This window comes from Pteronotus mesoamericanus, unplaced genomic scaffold, assembly GCF_021234165.1.
Source record: "Pteronotus mesoamericanus isolate MK-2021 breed Mesoamerican mustached bat unplaced genomic scaffold, CSHL_Meso_final scaffold_167, whole genome shotgun sequence".
Classification (NCBI taxonomy): domain Eukaryota; kingdom Metazoa; phylum Chordata; class Mammalia; order Chiroptera; family Mormoopidae; genus Pteronotus; species Pteronotus mesoamericanus.
The window spans coordinates 8,929,098-8,943,941 of record NW_026555308.1 but is presented as its reverse complement, the minus strand read 5'-3'; the positions used below and the strand labels follow the sequence as shown (position 1 = coordinate 8,943,941).

The following is a 14,844-nucleotide window of genomic DNA, read 5'->3' as shown; positions in this document are numbered from 1 at the left end:
TGTGCTACACTTTGATAAATTCTAAGAAATTTATCTGGTGCTTCCAAATGGCTAGATTTCTGAGAAAGGGAGAAGTTTACACAGGCTCAACAGAGGGAAAGCCCTGGAACCCCCAGAAAGGGGACAAGTGGTGGCGTAGGGTGGGGCCGGCTCACCTGGCACCTTGTCCACGGACGCGAACACAGAGCGCTGCACTGTGGGGTCACTGCTGCCTCGGCGGCACTGGTCATAGAATCGGAAAGGCAGGTGCTGGGAGGAAGAGGAGGAGCCGAGTCCAAATCCTAGGACTTCAGTGGTTGGCTGGATCGGAAGGTCCAGGAGGGCTACGTTCAAACAAATCCGTGGTCATGCTCAGTGCATGGGACAGGCATCTAGACAATGAGACTTTGGGTGGGCGGTTTTAGCCAGAGTGGCTGTGGCCCTGCCAGGCATATCCCTTGAGTGATGCCAAAGCAGGCAACTGGCAACCTCAAGCTGGGGAAGCCAGAGAGACACCACAGGTCCTGCCTGAGTCTCAATACATGGCTGGTGCCTGGAGAAGGGTTCAGGAGTGGGCGAAGAACGAGGTTTTACCCAGGTTCCTTGGTTTCCACACACACAAGGCCAAGGCTTAGCCTGAGATGGGGCCAATTCTGCCCTGAAAGTTCACGTGTGTGTGCATGGCGAGGAGTAGGTAAGAGAAAAGACACACCTATGTATATGTATATTTATGGCTGTGTGTTTATTTGTCACAGTTGCTTCCTCCCTTCCATAAACAATCTCACGATATGGCAATTTGGAGGGGCTTTAAAAAATCAATAGAAGAAAATACCCAAGGCGTTAGTTCTCACAGTCACTTTATGGCGTAATTCTCAATTTTCAAATGAAATATTTAGCTTTCATGCCAGCTGTGAGAAATTGCTTTACATTAAAAAAAAACCCTACGAAAATAAATCTTAAAAGAAAGGGCTGAATGATTTAAGTCACTTTGCACATTACAAAATGCTTCTGTAATGATTTTGTAGGCCAAGTTTCGGCTAAGTGAGAAATAAGATGAGGACTACACGGAATGCAGGCCTGCACAAATCAACGGGGCTTATGCAAGAAATAACAGAATCCACAACATCCAGAAACCCTGCCCTCTGAGTCTTTATTTTAGGTAAAGAAAGCTCTCCTCCTCCCCCAGTGGGCTGGAAAGCCTCCCAGAGATCACACCAGAATGAGCATTAGCACTTGAACTGAATGAAAGGCGTTGGTGTCTTGAGAAAGACTATAATTTTAGTACTTGATAGAATGCCATTTCCCCAAGAAACAGGCTATGCTTCTGTCCTGATGAATGGAATGCCCTTATCTCAGTGCCTTTACTTCTAAGAAAGCTGGGGCCTTCCAGACACTGGGCAGTATTGGGCTTGCTTTCAAATTCTCCACAATCCCTGTGAAATGGAAAACAACTTTTGATTTCAGGTCTGGGTCCTGGCCCCTCACCAAGCAGGGTGGAGTCTCATGAGAGCTGGGAAGGAATAGGCTTTAGAGCAGGAAGTTCTACATTTGGGTTCTTCCAACTAGCTGCCTGTGTGATGTTGGGTAAGTCACTGAACGTCAGTTTGTTGTTCTATAAAATGGACAGAACAGGCCCCACTGATTTCAAGGGTTGTTTTAAGAATCAAAGGTGGTAGGGGAATGTCGAAGCATTTTATAAACATTAAAGCTGGACAATATCTGTGTGCAGGAAAGAGAACAGCTGTCCCACACTGACGCCTGCCTATTCGCGGCCTCCTCATGTCCCTGGTTGTGAGAGCTTGCCTTCTCGTCCATGCAACCCTAGAAACTCTAGGAATCAAATACTTAGGAAGTGGGAAATTCTGAGCAGATTCTCCATTCTCTCACCAAAACACAATAAATTCCTGAACCACATGTGTGTCCTCTTTGGGAGGGGTTGGGGGGCTGGTTCTCAACATTAATGTGACAACCACACTGATAGCCCTGTGGCTGCTTCTGTCCCCAAGGGCTCAGAGGATACCGGACTGGGACCAACCACTCACCAGCTATCCTCTGCATCTTCATGCGCCTCGCCTGGATGCGGCCCTTGGCCAGGCGCTGCTTGGCAATGATGCAGCGGATGTGGTCCGAGAAGACAAAGGTGGCCTGGAGGATGGGGAAAGGCTTGGAGTGGGGGCTCGATGCAGGCTTGTGGATGGTGATATTCAGGGCACGGCTGTCATCCTCCACACCAGTCACCTGCATGTCCTGCAGGGGGGGAGGGTGAAAGAAAATGGTTCATTATGTTCACGAAAAGGGCGACTGCTCAGAAGCCGTGGGTTCTATGTCTTATCTATAAGAGACACCCCCGCCCCACCCAATTTCAACTTTGCTGTTGCTCTGAAGGAGACCATCAGCTTCCCAAGTCTACGACAGTCAAGGATGGACACAACCCAGACCAGGCCTAGCAGGAGAAGAGAGCATGGGAAGCGCACAGTGCTTAAAAGGAGCAATGCTGGTTGTGGCGGGGGCACTGTCCACAGGAGGGCTTGAGTCAGCGAGTGAACAAAAGGGGACGCTAGCCTTTTCAAGGGGCCGTGGGAAACCCACCAGTCAAGCTCCAAAATTCTTACGTTCGAGAAGCCAGCGGTAACCAAAATTCTACGCCATCTAGCACAAACTTATACTAACTCATCTACAAACCAATTTCTTCCTTGTTTCTCTTAAGGAGGGGGCATCATTAGCACCGATTTGTATGTTTCTGAAGATTTTCTAGTTACTAAAGGAAAAAGCTAACTCTGAAAACGAGAAGAGAGGGTCACTTAGCAGGCATTTGAAGAAAACTACATTTGAAAGCCAGAGAAGGAACTTACATATACCAAGTGTACTAAGGACAAATCCAATTTAAAATCTCAAAATGGATTCCATGTAAAGAATTTGCTTCCCGCAAAGGTTCGAGGTGATTTAAGATAAAAGCCTGAGACAGGAGATAGACATGAATGTCAGACATGCTACAGGAGGCAGGACAAATGTTGAAAAAGGCTCATTAAGATGGCTGCTGTTCACAGGCATTCAATCTGGCACAAGCTCTTTGGAAATAATACCTGCATGGAAATGTTGCAGTGAGGATTAGATGAGATATTACACATTTAAAACGAAGAGGCTGGCACAGAGTAAAGGCCTGGCAAATAGTGGCTATTGGAAGACGACCAAAAGAAAAGGTTTATGTGGCTTTCATTGTCTGATGGAGGACATGTATTAATCCTTTGAGGGAGAAAAACACTTTCCTAACGCTAAGTTCTAAAGGAAATTGATCATAAGCCTAGATAAATAAGAAGCACTAAGTCACCTAATAGACAACCACTTACACGGAAGTCTTTTTATAAATAAAAGATTCTTCATATAGTCGTTTCTCACATCACCCTTGGTCAAAGATATTTCTCAAATGGAAAGATCTTGAAAAAGAGGAGGTTGGGAAAAAGGTCGCCACAGCATCTTCAGACACGTGGGTGGTTCTCTTGGAGAGTGAGTGGCACGCTGCCAGCGGGTCACATTGAGGAGAGGCGGATGTGGGTCAGCCTGAGCAAGGCCTTGCCAACAGCCTGGCCTGCCCAGCAAGGAAAAAGACTGCCTCAGAGCAGGGCAAATCTCGGGCCCGTGAGAGTCAACTGGACATTCGGGGACTGGGGGCTGATGGAGGTGTGAGCTAGAAAGCTCTTTTTAACTCTTCTGGTATGCTTCATTCAATCAACCAGCTGGCATTAGTCACCTATCACAGAGACAAACACTGAGAAAATCCAAGCCCCACCTTGGCTTTTGGCAATTTTGAGCCCAGCTCTGCTGGAGAAGGGGTGATGACAAAGGAACTATTACACACTGCCCGTGGCAACAATCATTTTAGACAGGAATTTGGCAGTGTCTATGAACGCTGAAATTAGGCATACCCCAACTTTTTGGGATCTGCCTAGGGAAAACCCTGCCTAAGTACACAAGGAAGTAAGGACAATTCTGTTCACAACAGCACTGTTTCTAAAGGTAAAAAGCTAGACACAGCCACAGGGCACTGGCTAACCATGCTCCGGTACAGTCAGGCAGCAATTAAAAAAAAAAAAAAATACCGGTAAGCCTGCATATACTCATGTGGTTAGTTCTCTAAGATATATGTTGAGTGAAAAGAGGAAAGTTTAGACTACGCTCAAAGTGACACTATAAAAAATACACACACGAACCCTCCCTCATGTATATGTACACAATTTATAAACAAAGAGTACAGGTAGTTATATTTAAATATGTATTTGGCAGAGAATGGATCTGGATGGATTATTGATAATGGGAGGAGTAGAGTATAAGAACTGGGTTTGGGTCCAAGAGAACTTGACCCGTATCTGTGAGCTAGTTTAATTTTTTTTCAATAATAATCTCTTCATGTGGTTTTAGTGTCATTAGAAATTAGCTGTAAAGATGGTACTCATGTGTGATTGTGGAGTTAGCAGAGAACAGCTTCTGGGGTTCTTGGCTGTCGTACCTGTAGGAGGCCTGCAAACTTGACCACTCCCCAGCCAAGCCTGGACACGTCGGGTTCTACCAAACTCATCTGGTAAATATCGACGGCCAGGAATCGCTGGACCATGCCGCCATCCTTGGTGACCACTGTGCACGCGATCAGATCGCTGTTGTCTGGGAGGAAGGAGACAGAGAGCAGAATGAAGTGTAGCCTGGATTCACCAGCCTGCTGGAGACACACATGCCTGAATCTGAGTCCCTCCTCTGAGTCACATTGGGCAATGTTATTTACCTCTCTGGGCTTCAGATCTCTCATTTGAAAAATGGAGATTATGCCCATCCTTCTCAAAGCACTATCTGCGAGGCCTGACATAAAGTACATGAAGCAACAGTGCGACGTTTACTGCACATTAGGTGCTCAAACTGTAGCTAAAACACAAACAAACCAAGAATCTCAGTAACATTTCACTGCTTCCTTGCAGACAGCGGGAGGTTTACACTGTGACGGTGTTCACCTAAATTAAGTGAAGATGGCAGAGTCCCCTGCTTGGTTATAGAACCACCAAGCCCTCTAGTTGGTGTCAAGCGATGTAGAGCTGAGCTCTGCACTGGATGGTGTGGGATCCTGGGCAAGGCACTTGCCCCTCTGGACCATGATTTTCCACCTGAAAGATGGGAATAATGCCTCCTTTCGCAAGATGCTTGGTGCATTAAATGAGGACAGGTAAAAAATTTAGCATGGGGTCCTCGGCGTATGCTGGGTTCCTTCTCTCGAAAGTTATCTCCAAGTTCAGCATCTAACTCAGTGCCTATTCTGATGACAATGAAATAGCTGGGACCATTAAATCTACCGCCTGCTCTGAGTTACCTCCAATGGAATCCTCTGCTACATGTCTTAAAAGAAATAGCCAAACTAGGAAACAACCTAAATGCCCCCAAATAAGGGAACATTGTGAGTATGATTTTTCCCCATCACATGGAAAATTATATACCCATTTAAAAATTATGTTTAACCAAACTGTGAACAGTGGTTACCTATGGGAAGGGAAGTGAGAACTGGGGGTAGGAGTATGTGTGGTTGGTGGAGGGGAGGGGAAATATCAATGAGAGAACTTCAATTTTTGCTCTATACACAACTGTTTTGCTTGAAGTTATCTTAAAATGAGAGAGTGTCCAAGGTGTACATTTGTAATACATATTAAAAACCCAAGTAAAAAAAATCCTATTTACAAATAATTGCAGTGACATTGGAAAAGACATTAAAACTTTAAGTGAAAAAGAGAATGAAAACATTCTTACTATGATTTTAGTGTGTTAAAAGATATCCCTACAAGGAAATACAAATGCAGAGAAATATACTAAAATCTTAAAAGAAACCTCTGATTATAAGAATGGTAGGTGGTTTTTGAACAAACCACTTTGAGGTATAATTTTATATCAAAAAATCAACCCATTTTCTAAAAAGTCCTCACCCAAGGACATGTCTATTGACTTTAGAGGTGGGGCTGGGGGGGGAGAGACATCACGTGAGAGAGAAACATCAATCGGCTGCTTCCTGTAGGTGCCCAGACTGGGGATCGATCCTGCAACCTTTTGGTATATGGGATGACACTCCAACCAACTGAGCCACCCGGCCAGGGCTAAAATTCACCCCTTTTAAGTGTACAGTTCGAATTTTAGTAAATTTACAGTTGTGCCCATAACCACATCCCAGTTGTAGAAGATTTCCATCACCCTAAAAAATTCTATCATGAGCACTGTGTAACCTAATTTTCAGCTTAAATTTATTGGTGGTGGGTCGCACAGATGTATAAATTCTGGCCCCAAACACATGTGCTAACAAACTTGGGGTCAGGTATTCACCACTCCCACCCCACCCCAATTTTTAATTTTCATTTAGATCTAAGGGATGATAAATACATTTCTCCTCTCTTTCTCAGGCACCCCTTCCCCGCACACATCAGTTTAACCCTCTGAGAGCATAATCTATCTGGGATTCTGTCTTCACGGGGATGAATTCCTTTCAATCCATCTTCTTGGCTTTTCTGGACCTCGTGTACGCTGCCAGCGTATGAACCACCTAGGAGGGACAGATGGACAGCCAGATGCCCCATAGCAAACACCAGCACCAGACAAGCTTAACTGTCTGGACTGTACTTTCTTACCATCTAGGGAAAGAATCTTCCACCCTCTCCCAACAGTCCAGTCAGGTATTAAAAGATTTCTAAAAAGTGTTTTATCTAGAATTTCTAGTTCCATACTGGAAAACATGTAGATAGTCTTCCAAATTATCAGAAATGTAAGTCATCCTTTTCATTCTTATAAACATTTTCTTTGTGGTAGGTAGAGCTTATTTTCTTTACTCAACACTTAAGACATTGTTCCTTAATGGGAATCTTTCATTTTTAAGAAACAGAAAACAAAACTAAATGAATATAGGTGCTTCTCCTTTCCTTTTTTCCTTTTTCTCTCTCCCCCTCCCCTTCTAGACGAGACAACTCTGCCCTTTTTCCTACATTCACAAAGGGCGGGCCCTGGGAAAACAGGTACCGACACAGGTGTTGGTGTCAGTGAGTATGTCAGTGACGACGGGGTTTGTCAGCAGGCAACCCCCTCATAAAGCCCAGCAGCCTCAGGGGCTTCAGGGGAAAAAAGACCTACCACCTCTGCCGCAAAGAAAAAAAAAGGAAGAACTAAACCCCAAAGCGGAACAACTTTTGGCAATGCAATTGAGACATCAAAGCCCTGTGAGAGATTTCATAAGAAACTAAAAGCAACTGTCACCACGAGACGGACCACTCAGAGAGAGAGGGAGCCCTGGCTTTTCGGAACCGCGGGGCAGTTAGGAGAAACACAGGGGCTTCCAAGGACTAAAGAGAAGGGCAGTCGTTCTTCAGAAGATCAAGAGGATGCTGGTTGGGGGACTCATTTGTGCGCCTCTTGAGTGTCATTTTAGGGAACTCCTTCACCACCTCAGCCATCGGCTGCTCTGTCCTAGGGGACAGGGGCTGTCTGGTAACCTATGAAGGGCCATGATGTCTTGGGCAAAGGAGGACACAGGAGAGAGAGTTGCTGAACGGAACCCAGTTCTGCCCACAGTCTGTCCTTCGCCTGCCACCTTCATGCAGGCACCTGTGAATGCTGCTCTGAGCCAGGGGAGCCATGCCGGGGGCTGAGGTACTGGGGGCAGGGAGGGTGGCGATGTGGGCACCTGAGAGGACTTGGAGGCAGGCAGCTATGTCCGGGTGCATGGTGGCCTGACGAGCCTCCCTGTCTTCCTCCCAGGAGTGGCCTGTAGCCAGGGAGGACAGTGCAGGCGACTGGTCATCCAAACACTGGCACTGCCCGAATCTCACGGTCCATCTAAATCTCCCAGGTCCCTCTAACCTCACTTCAAGAGGGGTGAGGCCTAGGACTCTATTTTTAAAAAAAAAAAATTACAGGAAATTATCAGAACACAACATAGGAGAATATCAATATGAACTTAGGGGAAGGAAAGGATTTCTTTAAAAAGAAATAAGGATCAGTATATACAAAAAAGGAAATATAAGACTGATATACTAATTCCATTAATTTTTTTAAATTTTATTTATTTATTTTTAGAGAGAGGGGAAGGGAGGGAGAAAGAGAGGGTGAGAAACACAGATGTGTGAGAGAGAAACATGGTGTGCCTCCAACCAGGGACCTGTCCCGCAACCCAGGCATGTGTCCTGACTGGGAATCGAACTGGTGAGCTTTTGGTTTGCAGGCTGGAGCACAATCCACCAGCCAGGGCTCCATTAAAACTTAACTCATGTCTAACAAATAACTTTATAACTGTGTATAACAAACAGACTAGGGGAAATATTTTCAAACTATCTCTATGAGGCAAAAGATGAATAAAGCAGGTAATGTGAAATGTCCCCACAGGCCATTCCTAGAGAACAGAATGGGGAGAGCCACTAAACACACACACAAAGGTGCTCACCCTCAGAGAAATCAGGAAACAGATTCAAACAAGATACCATCTTCTACCCATCAGACTGGCAGAAATTAACGTGACTTATGACATCAGGTATTGGTGAGGACAAAGACAGACTGACATTCTCAAATACTGCTAGTAGAAGAATCAATTAGCATAGCAACTTTGAAGGGCAAATTAGCGTTATTTATTAAAACTGAAAGTTCCACAACATGACCCTGCACTTGGTGAGTTCCCAAGAGAAATACATGTGTGGGCCAAGAGACACAAACAAGAATGTTGATGGCAGAATTTGGGTCTGTAATGCAATTGAGATCCAACAGGGTCCAGTAACAGGAAAGCCGAAAAACAAATGTGTACATTCATTCAGTGCAAAGCCATGTGGCAAGGAAGGAGTTAGATCCCTAGCTATTTCAAGGACATACTGTTGAGTGGAAAAAGCAATTTGCAGCATGACACATGTAGTGTAATGCAATTCGTGTAAAATTAAACCACACAAAATGAAACTGTATATTTTCTATAGGTTCAAGTATGTGGATGTAAAAGAAAAATTTAGGAAAATGTCTGGCAGGTGGCTTGGCTGGTGTGGCTCAGTGGATTGAGCGCCAGCCTGCAAAGCAAGGGGTCACTGGTTCGATTCCCAGTCAGGGCACATGCCTGGGTTGGGGGCCAGGTGCCCAGAGGGGGAGTGGGTGAGAGGCAACCACACCCTGATGTTTCTCTCCCTCTTTTTCTCCCTCCCTTCCCCTCTAAAAATAAATAAATAAAATCTTAAAAAAGAAAAGAAAATGCCTGGCAGGTGCACAATGAAACCTGTTGGGGTTGGGGAGGCGGGGATTCAGGGAGCAGGGTCAAGATCATTTTAGTTATTATGCAATGTTGTGATTTTTTAAAGGGAAAAGAGGTATGCTAATTGTGTATCTAAGACTGAATAAAGAGAATAGTTAATCTCTTTCCATAGAGAGACACAAAGGGCTTCAGGCCTCCTAGAGCCCAGCCTGGGAGAAAGCAGCAGCAGGTCATGCTGTGGGCCAGCTGGCTCTGCCTGATCCCCAAGGTGGTGAGTCATCTCGAAAGGGCGATGGCAAGCAGAGGGCCCTCCCACAGCACCTCCTGGTAGACATGTGTGCGTGTTTCCAGTCTAGCCAGATGTGAGCTGAAGAACTCTGCCACTCAGTTCAACCAACACGTAGGTGGCAGGTGCTGTACTAGGGAACCAGACCTCAAACAATGAGGTTTGGCCCTGCTGCAAGAGGCTTAGGGGCTGGCAGGGGCGCTCGGACTAGGGACCACAAAACACTGTGGAGGCCAAATTTCCATCCGGGCACCCTACGGGCAGAGCAGGTGAGGCGACAGATGTCTCTATTGCACCCCAGGACCACAAAGGTGCGGAGTGCCTCCCAGCAGACCCTCAGTCCAGGGAGAAGTGACATGTCCCTCCGACTCCTGGGCACTTTGTTTCATTTATTTAAAAGGGGAGATCTGACATTTTAAACTTATCAATCTCTTTGAATAGAGAACATAGTCACATGTTCCCATTTTAAAAGGTATACTTTTATTTTTTTATTTTTATTTTTTTTACAGTGGATATTAAGTCTTCCTGTCCTCCCCAGAGGCAATCACTGTGCAGATTTGTTTTCCATGCATTATGCATTTCAGAGTGTGCGTGTAGCTCCGTTCTCTCCACTTTGTCTTTCACAAAGGGTGGAATGTGACACCCTCTGTGTTGTGCGTTTGCCGCTTAACCAGGAGTTCTGGTGATCCTTCAGCACAGAGAGACCCTTCTGACTCTTTTGTCAGAGCCACACAGTCTCCCACTGCAGGGGTAAGTGATTCAACAGCTCCCCAGCTGTTGGAACATTCTTATTCATCTCTGCACGCGAGAGTAAATCTATAGCTGCAAAGAACTTGTGTTTCATTTTTCTCCTGAAAACACTCACAAAGTTTTACTAAAATAAATTTCAAAAGGAAACTTCATATCATTGATTGCCATGAACGGAAAACCAGAAGCCCTTACAATAGGGTGACCATGAAGATAGAATTAAAAGACAATTTGATTAACTTAACAGCTTAAAGACTGCTCTTTGGATAAAAAGAGAGACCCAAGAGTTAGTAAAGTTCTAAGCCAAACTAGTACCAATCTGAGGCTTTCTCCTTGATATAACAAAAAGGACCAGAGGGGCACGGAAATGGATTTTCTTATGAACTATACTTTCCAAAGATGGCCATAGCAGTATCTCCCACCCTGCAAACTCTTCTTAAACTGTGACCTTGACCTTCTTTCCATCAAGTGGTGGGGTCTATGTCTTTTCTCCCTGAACCTAAGTGGGCTTCTACAAGTGCCTAGACCAACAGAGTACAGCGGAAGTGATCCTACATGATTTCTGAGGCAAGCTCAAGCAGCAGTGAGTGGCGCGTCCGAAGAAAAGCCAAGGCCCTAGGCCGACAGGCAGCCCCGGCTTCCCAGTCCCCCACTGACTGGTCCTCTAGTCCCCAGCTGAGCTATTCCAGTGGATGCCGTGTGGAGCAGAGAGGAGCTGGTCCCACTGAGCCCTGGGCCAATTATGGATCTGTGAGCAAAATGAATGACTGAGGTTGTTTTAAGTCACTAAATTTTAAGATGGTTTGTTACTCAGAAAGAAAGAATTTCAACAGTGATTTATCGTAATTTAATGTAATTTAGTGCTGTATCCAGTCACACGTAAAATTCTAGAATTCTTTCAGCACCACCAAGGGGCTAACATACCACATTGTGGAAGATGGGCCTGAACGAAAAGCGAAGGGCTAGTGATTTCAGATGTGCAAAAGAGGTCCTGCAGTGTTTAACAGAATGAAGAAAAAGGAGTATAGCCATTTTCCAATGAAAGTTTAAGATGCTGGGAAAGGAGGAGAAAAGGAAAAAGCATGAAAGAGCCACTTTACCATGAAGTGCAGAATCAGAGCAACTTGGCCTGGTAAAAGTATTTTGGGCTTTGGAGCCATGGAGACCTGGTTCAAATCCCCGCTGTGCCATTAATAACTGTGTGACCCTGGACAAGCCACCTCCCTCTGTGAGTCTCAGGCTCCACACATATATCACTAAAACCTAACCCTTGTGGGACTGTCAAGGGAATTTGAGAGGGACTGGAGGCTATGCCCAGTGGAATGTTTGTATCATAAATACAAGCTGTGTGGCTTTTATCAGCACTGGTTACTGGCTTTTTGGAGCCATGACTCTCTAGTCAGACCCTTCTGCTTGAGGTGAAGTCATGCTTTCTGAATGCAGGCTCTAGGCTGAGCAAAGCTCTACAGAGGAAGAAAATGAATCACGGTTTTTGGTTGTTCCTCGGAACTCCGATGGGGTTATGGGCAGTGAGTTATATAGCCTTACCCCATCCCCTCCCAGCCCCTCCTCTGTGGTTGCCCCACCCACCCAGTTACTCTCCACCACATGCACCCATCGTAGCCCCTACTGCACCCCAATGCCAGCCACTCTTCAGTGATCCCATTCACTCCCCTCTTGCTGGTTGAGGCCTGCTCCCTCTCTAGATGCAAGTCCCAAGAAAGCATTAAATTCTTAGGCATGACTCTGACCTGTCTCATTCACTGTTGTACCCCCACGGAGGGGGCCTGGGCAGCGGCAGGGGCAGAAGAAGTATTTGTCACTGGATGGAGGGATGCTAATGTCTCTGGGCCTCCCATTTTGAGGCAAATGACTTCTCAACCGGCTGTCCTTTCCGCCCCTGGGCCGCAGCCTTCCTCCATAGCTCCCTCTGACAGTGTAGCTCATTACTGAGCAATAACTGGGGCTGATTGACTTTTGCTGTATTTAAATGATCCCTTCATAAGAAAATATGGGTGCCAATACCATAATTTAATTCTTGGCAGTGGTGGCTCCACACACATTTACAATTAAGTCCTTATTGTTACAGTGAGATTTCAAGGCCAGCACTTTGAAATCCAATACCATGGGCTTAAGGGCCAACCTGTGGCATACTACCACAGGCGGAGTTCAGATTAGCAACTCGGTAAACATGACCTCGACCTTGTCTTTCAGGCACGTGTTGTTAATCAGAGATCAGGCAGGCCCAGGAACAGGGTACACTGCTTCCCTGAGAAAGGTAGGCTCACGCTGGGTGGGATTCCCACCCAGCCAAGATATCAGGCCCACAGAGACTTTACAGCTGATAGGAGACCAGGATTTCCTTTGTAAGCAGAAGGTGCATGGCTCCTTTTGCAAGGAATGTGTGCTCCCCACCCCTCCTTGCATCCGAGAGCGGGTTGGGTTTGTGCTCCTGGACCTGCACGTGTGCTAGGCATCAGAGAGAGAGAGAGAGACTGCTGTGGCCTTTGGGCCCTCACAGTGTGAGCTAAGGCAATGGGATTACTGACTTTCCTGGAGTTGCCGGCCCTGTCCTGTGGGGATCCCGAGCCATTTGGGCCTTTGGTTCTCTGAAGCCACCTACTGAAAGACTGTCAGGACTGAGGTTTATGACTGTTGCTGACACCATGACCACCCTTTATCAAATGCTTCTGTGTGTACGGTGCTGAGCTCCCACTTGACATGTTCGGGGATCCTGTGAGGTGGGTTCACCAGATCCAGAGGACACCAGCTGAGGGACTTTAAGTAACTTCCTCAAGGACATAACTGATAACAACAACTGATAATTGGTAAGTGGTGAGGTATGAAGCCAGAGTGAACATGTGACCCTCACGCCATCCTGAACAAGCCAATTATAACCTGGGTTCTAGTCCTCTAGATGAGACCAGAGAGAGGGCTGCCTCAGAGATGGGGACACCGTCGACCCCGGTTGGCTGGTTCTGACGGGGACAGTCACATGACCCAAGCTCTCAACAGGTGGGCCCCAGAGGTTTTGGTCTCATGCTGGCTGATGGCGTGAAGCCACCTGTGTGCTTCTGGGCTGGCCTTGGTAAGGTTCCCCCTTCACCAGGCGCTTGGCCCCTTCCAGCAGCACAGATGGACTGAGCCCCTCTCCTCACAGAGCTTCCAGGCCAGTGCACAGAGAGCCACCCTCTGGAGCTGTCCAATAGTGGGAATTAGCTATGGGAGGCAGAGAAGGCACTCTGTGGCACTGAATAAAGCCTTGATAGTGACTCCAGGGAAAACCAGCCTGGCATGGCTCCCTGATGACAGAATATAGCTAAGGGGACAGGCCTTAACTGACCAATAATGCATGGCTGGGAAGTGACTGATGAATCATGAGGCACCGGTTGGCTCTTGGGGCGGGGGAGGGGGTGGGGTGGGGGTGGTGGTGGTGCTGATGGGGGAGAGGCAGGCACATCAGTACAAGGCAGTCAATCAGAAGCCCGGTGGGAAAGTGCAATCCATCTCCTAAATGTCACCACTCTATCAATATCCACTATAAGAATGAAAATGATTGCTGTTCTGGGGCGTAAGAAAGTTACTCGCATACGTTTCCTTGGGAGCCACCCTGAGTGCTTTGAGAAGGAAACCTTGTGCTGATTCAAATGCAACCCAGCAGAGCTTGGGCGACAGGGAACTACCGACCCAGCACGGGAGAATGGCTTCGTACAAGCGACACCCAGACCTTCTCAATCCTGATTAATGCTGGAGGGCGACTCCAGGCATGGCCCATAACATTCCGAAGTCAAAACAAGAAAGAGATCCAGTTATTCCCACTCAGGGTGTGAACCAGTGCACTCAATTAGGTTGGCTGCTTCTGACTGTCAAATCAATCCTTTGAAGAAAATTAAGTAAGCATTCCTCCATCAACGCAGCAACAGCTTATGGGTTATTTGCTGCAAGTAGCAATCAATTACTTTGTCTTCTTTGAAGCTCCCTAAAGCCTTCCTTCCCAGCATAGCACCAGGGCAGGTATAAACTGCAATATTTCCTGGATGGAGTTTTGTCACATTTCTACTGCCAGGTACAGAATCTGGTCCCTCCGAGAATAAAGAGAAAAGTGTACCAGTGTTGTTCCTAGGATCTGCAAGGGGAGTAGCAAGTGGGGATAGAGATATTAGGATATGGGCTGAAATCCAGTCACTCCGGGACACTGTGACCTGGTGCTCAGTTCCAAGATTTTAACCAAGAACACGAGGGCTCACCCGACAGCTGCCACACTGGAGAACTGGCCCTCGGCCTCTTCTCTAGCCACCCCTACCCAGAGCTCCGAGAGTTCCACCCTCTCCTAACACATTCTAACTCCACTGCTCCACGGCTCTAAATGCAGGGGAGCCATGCAGGGAACAGTCGCCAGCCAGGCCTGAGTGCTGGCTGCCTGGAGTTGAGTTGTAGCTCTGCCACTCTAGTTGTGTTGACCTTGGGCACCTATGTGACTTTGCTTTGGTTGCCTCATATGTTGGCCAGGGTAATAAAATGACAAATTACGTTATGGCTCTACTTCATGATATGCATGCTGATGTATTTAGGATTAAGGGTACCGGTATTTACAATTTAC

At 46.6% G+C, this 14,844-nt stretch overlaps 1 protein-coding gene across 4 annotated transcripts in view; it reads right to left on the bottom strand.

The window, feature by feature from the left end:
• The window catches only part of CLEC16A (C-type lectin domain containing 16A), a 212,605-nt gene that overhangs the window by 50,320 nt on the left and 147,441 nt on the right, over positions 1 to 14,844 (bottom strand). For all 4 annotated transcript variants that reach the window (XM_054589574.1, XM_054589577.1, XM_054589576.1 and 1 more), the window contains exons 19-21: positions 4,484 to 4,635; positions 2,022 to 2,226; positions 156 to 323 (exon numbers count right to left, since the gene is read on the bottom strand). In XM_054589574.1, coding sequence (XP_054445549.1) covers positions 156 to 323; positions 2,022 to 2,226; positions 4,484 to 4,635 — 525 coding nt within the window. The remainder of the gene's footprint in view (positions 1 to 155; positions 324 to 2,021; positions 2,227 to 4,483; positions 4,636 to 14,844) is intronic.